Consider the following 10226-nt stretch of genomic DNA (forward strand, 5'->3'; position numbering starts at 1 on the left):
AAATCTTCATTTTATTTTTTTGTTTATTTTTTATCAATTGAAGACTAAAGAAGATATTTTGAGAATGTCTCAGTGATTTTGTGTTCAACGCTGTGATCATTAACAGTAACGAACATCAAAGTACAGCTTTTCTTTGCATTCAAGATTCTTTTGTTACATTTATTAATTAATTTAAGCTTCTCTTATTTAATTTTATTAAGGCAGTGTGGCATTACTAAACTGCCCTCTCGCAGTGTATTGTGGGTAATATCAGCCATCTGAGTGTCCATCGATCTAAACTTTAAATTCTAAATCTACTTACTAAAATCTACTTATAATTTTAAATGCTATTTAGGGACGAATTGGGACACAGGGATTGTTTATGTGCTTATGTGTGTGTCACAGGAAGGGCTACTCATTGTTGAGACCGTTTCCTGTTCCTGTAAGGATTTTGTTTACTCACTTCAGCAGTAACAAGAAAGATTTCGCACCCCACCCATGACGTAGCTGTTGATGGAGCTAAACTTGTAACATGTGTGATACAAGTCATTTGCGTGTGTGCTGAAAATAATTTACTTTATTCCGTTTTGAAAAGCACAGATGAATATCAGGAGAATCTGCAGCACATTATTGAAGTGTTTCTCGGTCAGAAGTGACATTTACACTAATAGTAATTTCTCTCTCTCTGTGTGTGTGTGTCAGGGGCTGACCTGCGCATTGGCCAGCTGCAGTGGGGTGACAGTGGCCTGTATTACTGTAAGGTGGTCATCTCAGACGATCTGGAGGGTCAGAATGAAGCTCACGTGGAGATGCTTGTGTTGGGTGAGTTCACAATCTTCACTCAGAGATGAAATGAGAGACACACAGAACATGATGTTGTCAAAGTGTCGTCATTTGTAAAGCGTCTGCACTCTTCTCTGTGTGAGAGAGCTCGGTTTAATTGTGACTGGTGTCTGTGTGAGCGTTTAGTGTTCTGTCATATTCACTCTTATAAAGGTGTTTGCAAGAGGTTAAGGTTGATTTGCACTTAAATTGGATCCCAAAACCTATTTGTGAAAATCCATGGAGAAGGATTATTGTTCTTTCTCAGTAAAAGTCATGATTGTAACCCGTGTTCTGCAGAATGTTCGGTAGCACTTACACACTTACTTAAAATAAGGTTCTGTTTGTTAACAATTGGTTAATGCATTAGCTAACATGAACTAATAATGAACAATACTTCCACAGCATTTATTCATCTTAGTTCATGCTCATTTCAGCATTTAATAATACATTTATAAAACCCACTTTGTGTCTGTTAACAATAGGTAATGCACCATGAACTAACATGAATAATTGTATTGACATTGACTTACATTACAAATTTATTGTAAAGTGTTACCGCATGTTCCTTCTGATCACAACATTTACAGTGTGACTGTCACAGAGAGATAACACAGAGATATAATGTACAACAGAAGAGAAGATGCATGTTCAATGCAAACTCACCACACAAAGAGCATCATTCACACAATCTAAACATGTTTCCATGACAACAGTAAAGCTTTAAGTGTCTTGCAGTGAACATGATGTAAAGATCTGAATGACACTGAGGTCAGCACACTTGAGTCATTTAGCATTCAGTTTCATCCACTTATTTGTCTATAGCAAGAACAACAGAACAACCTTTCTGAGATTCTAAAAAAAAGATGAAGATATTCCTATCATCTCTTAACTGAAGAGCATCCTTAAAGTCACCATGAAATCAAACATGTTTTACACAGTAGTGATTATTATAAAAGATTTTTCCGTGCACACCATCATTTTTTTTTTTCATTTGCACTTGTAATCTTTAATCAAAAACGTTAAGCTCCTCTCCCCCTCTCAACAATATCTCTTCAACACATGACGTAAGCAACAGAAAGTGGTATGACTATACTGACTAACTATATAGCCCAACTTACAACATACCAATCAAATAGGTAAGGGCAAAATAAAGCCCCACTCTACATTTCTTTTCATTTGGAGCTATTATGCGCAGTTAACGACATTTTGGTTTACTGTATGCGTGTTGCATGCACACGGCTTTCTGCTGCACGCAAACAGACTATTTTGAGAAAAAAGTGTATTACTGTTGAGCTGCCGTTCTGATTCCACTCGCACCCCTTAAACTCACTTTTGCTCAAAAACAAAGTAAATCATCAACACTATTATATCTTACGTGTTTTTTATTAAAACGCATTCAATCATAGACACGCAGAACAAAGCAGAGGTCATTTTAAATTGTAGAATTCCGCTTTGGTGATTCCTTCCATGTTTTCCCACATTGCGCATCGATGGAAAACAAGTTGTGATTGCAAAAACTAAATAAAAACCTAAATAAATGCGAAATGTGTTAACCTCACCAGCACATAGAGACTGCACTTCAACAAACAAGTTGCTCTGCCAAACTGTATTGCACGCGTGCTACACTCTTAAATGTATTCGTAGCACAGACTGATTTTTTTGTAGCATGTGCGACAAATATGACATTTGCAGGTTAGTTTACTTCCTGATCAAGTGCACACCCGGGTCCTTCTTGCTTTCATATTCATGCAAACCGCACCACAGTTTGAGAGCAACCGAACTCAGACAACCTCCTTCAGGTAGTCTCGGGTTCGGTAGCCAGTTGCGCACCCAGGTTCACTTGACAGCTTACACATTAGCGATATTTCATGTGAACCGTGCCCCGTTCGGAACTAAACTTCAAGTGTAAAAGCCACCGTAAATGATTAAAGCTAAAGTTGTCTTGATTGAACCGATCATCTACACCTACTATATTATACCTTCACAATTCTAACCCTAACATTTCTCTGTCATTGTACAGAGAAATACACTTTATAATCGAATTAGTAGTGTAGACAGATCTCTGTGATGTTGTATCATGGCAGAAGCCCTATACATTTTCTTCATAATCCAGTTTCTATAATAGCACAGTCAAATTATATAATAAATATACCATATGTCACAGTGTTACCTCTCACAAACCTTCTGTTTGTAATCTGCATGAAACACACACACAATCTTCTCAGCTGAAATCTCCCAGATCTTTCTTCTGCATCACCAGCTCTCTCTTGCTCTTTGCTTTACCTCTGTCTGTGTCTCCAGGTCAGACACGTATGACTGGTGATCTTCTACCTGGCATTAATGTGGAGATTATTCCAGGTATGAGCTTCCTGTTTCATCCGCATCACTTCCTGTGTCTAATGCTTTCGTCTTTCATCTCGTTTCCTAAAGAAATCAAACGTTCACTAACAAATGTTTTTTAGCCTGTAAGTTATTTGTTTATAATTTATTTGATGATTTATGTTGTGCATTTTAAAGGTCAGAAGTCGATCATTGTTAGGGTAAGAAATGTTCACTCGTAGCGTACAGTAGATCAGGTCTGGTGGTTTTTTTCATGTTGTTGGTGAGATGTTTGTGTTGTGAGTTTCACATGCCCATAGGAAGTCCATCATCAAAGAGAGAGATCACTAATGATAACACATGAAGTGGCAAAGGAACAGAAATCTGAGTGATTCAGTTCTGCTATCTTCTGTCAATCTCATATATATTTCGTATATAAATATCGTTTATATTTACAGAATATACAGAATACAGAAGTCGTTTTGCATTATAAACACCTTAATAGTTTGTTAAGTGTGTGTCTCAATACAATAACCTCTTTTAACAAAATGGTTAAAAAAATGTTTGTTCATATTTTTTCCTGTGAATGTGTTTGTAAGATGAAATCTACTTCCCGAGTACCCCCCCCCCCCCCCCTTCACTCTTGAGTGTGTATCTGAAATCTGTTACTGCATTCTGCAAAAAAGAGTTTGAATGAAAAAACATAAACATTTTCGCTGGGAACATCGGCTGTCATTCTCATACGGACCAAATAAAAATCCTCCAAAGATCCAAAATATTTGCTATCTTTGCTCAGTAAAGACATTGGTTTACCACGATACACTGCTGGTCTCTGTTTGTGTGTGTACTGTAGTAATGATTTGTGTTGTGTTGTGTGTAGAGTGGGTGTTTGTGTGTGTTGTCGTCGTAGGCAGTATTGTGGTCATTCTGTTGGTGGGGTTGTGTTGGTGTCAGTGTTGTCCTCACTCCTGTTGCTGTTATGTGAGATGTTGCTGTTGTCCGGATAGCTGCTGCTGTCCTCGACACTGTGAGTATAACACACGCACAATACTCTTAAAGAAATTATTCTGGTCGCATCTTCAGGGACAGCCGGTTACTGGATCTTTTAAATAACGTTATTGGTAAGGGTTACACATGTTCAGCGTTTGTCTAAACAAAATAAAAACAGTGTATGAAGCAGGAAAAGGGATCAAGACGACACCACCGACGCCTGTGGCCATGTACCCTACATACTACATACCTGGGATGCCAACCATGATGCCTATCGCACCCCCCTCCTTGATGGATCCTCACCTGAGCTCAGTTGAAAGTAACGGCACAACAGGTGATTTTCAGCTGTCACAGAGCAGCACTTCCATTCATTTACTTTCTCTCACAGTCTTTAAATGTGAAGTGATTTGAATCACGTCAATATTCAGATTTGATGCGTTTTCTGTAGCGTGCAGTGGTTTTCATCTGCAGCCCACATCGGATCAGAACTCTCTGAAGGTGTTCCAGTATGTGGAAAAGCAGCTTGCTGAATTTAACCCGTCACAGACGCTTAGCAGCAGCAGCAGCAGAGACGGTAAAATCCAGACCTCAGACGTCTCCCTCACATTTCCCTCTCTGTTCGTCATGTTTATTTTCCACACTGACCCTTCCTCTCTTCACATGTTTGCAGTATGCGGTCTGTCTGAACTGAGTTCATTACACGACCTAGAATCTGACTTCCGTCAAACCTACAGACAAGTGCAAAAAAAAGCCCTACCGCCCATCCCCGACCTCGATGATGTGCCGGACCTCCTGACCTCAGATTTATCACTTTCTCATGAGGAACGTTACACACGCCAGCCGCAGCGCAGACTCCGTGAGATGGACGACAACCCCAGGTAACCGAAGTGTCTGTACTTAGAAAACACACATACACACTGCTTGCTTTTGACGAATTCAGATCATACAATCTATCAACTGTAATAAATCAGGTTTATCATCACACATGCGGTTTCAGGTTTTTGATTTGCTTTACAGGTGGAAGCCACGCTCAGAACACTTGAAGAGGAAACCTTTCCTGGAACGTGGACGCACAGGATCGCTGGATGAGCTGGAGGAGTACGCTATGACGTTTGTGCAGCAAGGGCGTCGTCACGGCGACTCAGGATTCAGGAAGGATGACTACAGAGTACGGGAGCGAGAACGAGAACTGGAACGCGACGGTTATCCGATTTATTGTTCCAAGCGTCACTCTTCAAAGGAACGCCCACCCAGCCCCCCACCCTTACCTGTGCAAAGGCCCGGCCCTTGGGAAAACAACCAACCAGAGCGTGATCAACGAGACTACGACGATGCTCTTTCCAACAGTTTCATGGAGTGTAAGGCTAAAGCAGGAGAGAAAGGTTCTTTTAAAGCGAGAAGGACTGAGGAGGGTTCAGACTCGCCTTCTAAAAACAGCTCCAAAAAGAGTCATGAGCGTCTGAATGGCAGGTCACCAAGCAACCGGTCACCTCGCCACAAGACGGCAGAGGACACGGAATCCTTACCCCCCTACACGGAGAAAGAGAAAGAACATTCCCGCGAAGCAGAGTCCACGCAACACCCACTCAACCACACGCGCTCCGGTCACGGCCGACAGGAGGAACACAACCGACCTCGTAAAGTGGTGAGTTATCTGTAAAGCTGACTTTACTTCAGCCTGAAATGAAAGCACCCGTGCCGTTAAAGAAAAGCACTGAGATTTTTGCCAAATGACGCTGTGGTCTTTTAAAAGAAGACCATAACAACATCTTTGAAGTATTTGAAGAGCACTGCCGGTCAAAAGTTAACGCACTGTATGATCTTTAAAATCGTGTGATCTGAAGGTCTATATAGACATAATTCATAACATTCTACTTATGAGAAAAAGTGTGTTTTGGAATGGGTTCTTGGATTGAATAATGAATACAAATCCGTCAATAAGTGGTCAGAAAAGATGTGACCTCAGGGTTATTCCTCAAGAAACTGATTGGGAAAATTCCACACAAAGCCTGAAGATTCAGAAGTTTTGTTGAGTTTATTATTCAAAATAAGAACACAGAATGTTTAAATGACTTTTGATCGGTAGTCGATGTTGTCTTTGAAGGGTTTTAACTCTCCATGGATGAAATGCTGATGTCCGGTGTGATGTTTGGAGACCTTGTGTCATGAAAGTGAAACATTAGACCTCTATCATGCACTCTATAAGATCTCCTGCTTATCATTCCTTATACTTATCTCTTATAGACCTTTCTTGATGAACAAACTGCACAGTTTGATTCTGATCTAGGTCTTTCAATCACGCTTCGATTCGCACCTCGATTTGACAACAGAAAATAACCTGTACACAGGTAACGTTAGGAAAGCTAAATTTAATCTGTTTGCTTAAAGGTATAGTTCACTTAAGAGTGAAAATTTAGTCATGATTTACTCACCCTCGGTCTGAGAGCTTTATGACATGGCATAGAAAGCAACGTAACAGTAAATATTTTGTGATGACTACTTTGGTTTAAGGAGTTTCCAAAAACAAGTTTCAGACATACACGGTGTAAAAACACTTTCATTTTCTAATAATAGGCAGTTATTATTACCTCCCTTCTTGATTGACTCTCATATTATTCGTTCGGCGATTCATCTGTCTGATCCCCTCCTTTCTGTCAGTCTATGTGATTGGTCAGATGGTCTAGTCTGCCTTTGATTGGTCTACCACGTGCAGTGTCGCAAATGGAACGTAGCGGGCATTACAGGAAGTGACGCAAATCTGACCCGAACTGAAATTAGAACGAAAGAAGACTCGTTCGCGTGATTCAGAGTCGACTCGTTTTTTCCCAAGCCTCACTTTGTTATGCGTTCACTTTTGGTGAACTTTGCAGACTTCTTACATTCACACACAGCAAGACATGGCATGAAATGTTGTAATAGTTACTCTTTAATAAAGACATTATTAAAATAGTCCATGTGCCTACGGTGGTTCAGCCTTCATTTTATAAACGTTTTGTGCGAAATAAAACAAACAAACAAACACCACATGCATGTGTTGCATCTTGAGTTCTTGAGGGTGAGTAATTTATGAAAGAATTCACGTTCTAAAGCGAGTTATCCCTTTAATTCCTTCCCCTCAAAAATGTGTTCGAGTCACCAGGATTAAACTCTAACACAACTAATGTCAGTGTGTTTATCACAGAAATGTCCAACAGTACGTCTAAAGATCAAGCATCAGGCCAAATGTGGCATTATTGGATCAGGTTCAAGACCACAACATATAGATCCTGATCCAGAGTTTAGTTTAAATTAAGATATATTTTACTTTCTCACGTGACTTGCTGTGAGAGAAACTGTCGATATTCTAAAAATGAAGGAAATCTTATTGAGTGCAGTTTGAAGAATGCTTGATATTATTCGGGATATTACACAGGTCTGCTCATAATCTTATAATAATGACACAATAATCACTTACAAAACCTGCCGTCTGTTTGTGCTTTTCTCACCGCTGCTCTCCGGACTAATCTAGACTAAACCAGCTTGGATCTATGGACTCATCTGAACTCTTCTATCTTTACACAGAGCATGCTTCTGAGCAGAGACACACTTGTAGTGTGATGATCTGAGAGTTTACCACGCTTTTACCACGCTCGCCCTCTCTCAACACTGCGGAGCACCAGAATCTCTCACAAAACTATGGAGACACTAAAGAATTACGAGACCGTGTGTGGGGTTCCACCCTGTCGATTCACACCCACGAAGGGACTGTGGGGTTTTTATATGAAAATGTTTTAACTGCTTCTAATATATTTCATACGGGTTGTTTATCTGAGTGAGAATATCAGTATGAACTCTCTCTTCATTAATTACTGGCAAAATAGATATAACAGAGAACATACAGGATTGAGTCTCGTACCAGAAATATCTTTGTGTTTCAAGAAAGCTGAATTTGTGACTTTACTTACGTACAGTAAAAGCAACACTCTTCTCTTTTACATTTCTGTCATTTCATTGTAAACACCGGACTCCATTATACACAGAAGAATTCTTTGACAATTACGTGATGTTCTCCATTTATTGACAATTCTGCGTAACACTCTTCTAAACGAAATGAAGTCCAAAACCAAATGTATTCTTTTAAAATGTACTTCCTGTATTCTCTAGAGGAATCTTTATTTCTTCTCACACATTAAGGGATAACAGGAGAAATATGTTGGCACAGCAGTTTCACCAGCTGGGCTGTCCTGTTGGTCAATAATATATTTACATTTAGGCATTTGGCAGACGCTTTTATCCAAAGCGACTTACATAGCACTATCCTATATATTTTACATAGGTATCTGCAATCCCCTGGGATCCAACCCACAACCTTGCGTTGTTAACGCAATGCTATATCATACAAGTGTGCATGTGTGCGTTTAACCATTTTCATCTCTAATTATTCTGCAGGGTAGATTGAAGATCTTCAGGGGCCAAGAGATCCCCATATGCGGAAAAAGACGACATGATGTAACAAACTAGCGTTCTGAGAGAGAGAAAGAGAGAGAGAAAGAGAGAGAGAGAGAGAGAGAGAGAGAGAGAGAGAGAGACGGTGCTTTCAAACAGATAAAAGGAGTGGAATGCTATTGTAGCTGAATATTTGGCATGTACACACACTCCTGGTCTGTCTTTATGTATTGTAAGTTATTTCTCAGACCTTTGTGTTTAGTTTTAATGTTACTGCACATTATTAATATGATTTTCATCAGTAATACACGTGCACGCACACACACGCTGTTTTCCATGTTTTACGGGGACATTCCATAGACTACAGTATTTTGAGTACACTAAATAAAGTGTAAAACAGTAGAGTTGATTACATCACTGTGAATGCATGACAGATCACCAGAAAGCATTTTGAAAACGATAATTTACAAAGTAAAGAACAAATACATTTATTTATTGTATATGAAAATATCATGTACGTTAAACGAAGTGGGTCTTATGTAAACCCAACTTTTCACATTTTATCAATGACTTTAAAACATGTGTCGTGACTTTGGAACAAATGGATAACAAAACGCACTGAAAACATGCAATAGTTTAAAAGCACTTAACGTTATTTAAAGTGATGGTTTTCTCTTTCTCTGTGATGTAACACCTGTTGAATTGTATTTGTGGTGATAAATAAAGTGTACAAGAATCAGGGGGGGAGAAAGACACCAGCAGTCACACAGAGGGGTGACATCACTGTATGATGATGTCATCACACGTCACACGTTCAGCAGAGTGTTTGTTTGTTTGGTTCTATAGGAGATCAGATCCAATGTCTTCTGTTTTACTCTTCTTAAACTTTAAATGATGTTGTAGTTATAATGATCTTATTCCAGTATTTGAAAGAACGGTTCGTATTATAACAGTTTACAGTCCATGAGGACTGAACATCATTTTCCATGTTTACATGTTTGTTTTCAAGTTTTTGTTTTTGCTTTATTATTGTTGTTTTATATGTATATTAGTTTGAGCAGGCTCATATCTTGTACACTATGTCACTAAAACGTATTAAAACGTGTTTTTTAAATCGTCTGTGTGTTATGTTTGCCTTTTCTGTTTATGTCTGTGTGTGTGTGAGAGAGAGAGAGAGAGAGAGAGAGAGAGAGAGAGAGAGAGAGAAAGACTCTTTGTCTATTGTCTGAACACTGAGAGAAGCCTCATAAAAAGACACAACATGACTTCTCTTAAATTCTGAGACAGAAACTGTTATGGTTTCTATGTAAGTTGCGCTGTGTGCCCTACAGGGATGTGAGAAGTAGATGGGGGTGAGGAATGTGGTTACGCAGCTCTCTCTCTCTCTCTCTCTCTCTCTCCTTTTTGATCTATAGAGCAGAGGTGACCCTTCAAGAGCCATTGTGAACGCCGTTAGCGCCACCTGTTGGTCACTAGAGATACATCACCCGTAACACATGAACTTGTGTATTATGTTTGTCGACAGGACCTGTAGTTATCACCCATAAAGTCATATTTCACACACACATTGTGCGTGTTATTAAATCTGTGCTTTTAAAACGCTCTCGCGAGACTTTGATGTCAACGCCGATCGACCTGCGCACCACAGATGTCGACCACACCCATCGTCAGCCGGGTCACGTGACACA

General features: G+C 39.6%; 1 protein-coding gene across 1 annotated transcript; it reads left to right on the top strand.

Moving 5' to 3' along the window:
* Positions 1 to 511: 511 nt before the first annotated feature.
* On the top strand, positions 512 to 9651 carry LOC306897072 (immunoglobulin like domain containing receptor 2; the record flags this gene model as incomplete). Its single annotated transcript, XM_079461548.1, has 9 exons — positions 512 to 524; positions 682 to 801; positions 3106 to 3162; positions 4004 to 4150; positions 4292 to 4447; positions 4562 to 4687; positions 4784 to 4991; positions 5131 to 5758; positions 8542 to 9651. The coding sequence occupies 9 exons, from the start codon at positions 512 to 514 to the stop codon at positions 8611 to 8613; spliced, it is 1527 nt and encodes a 508-aa protein (XP_079317674.1). The 3' UTR covers positions 8614 to 9651.
* Between the last annotated feature and the right edge of the window lie 575 nt (positions 9652 to 10226).

This window comes from Barbatula barbatula (assembly GCF_947034865.1).
Source record: "Barbatula barbatula genome assembly, chromosome: 8".
Taxonomy (NCBI): Eukaryota; Metazoa; Chordata; class Actinopteri; order Cypriniformes; family Nemacheilidae; genus Barbatula; species Barbatula barbatula.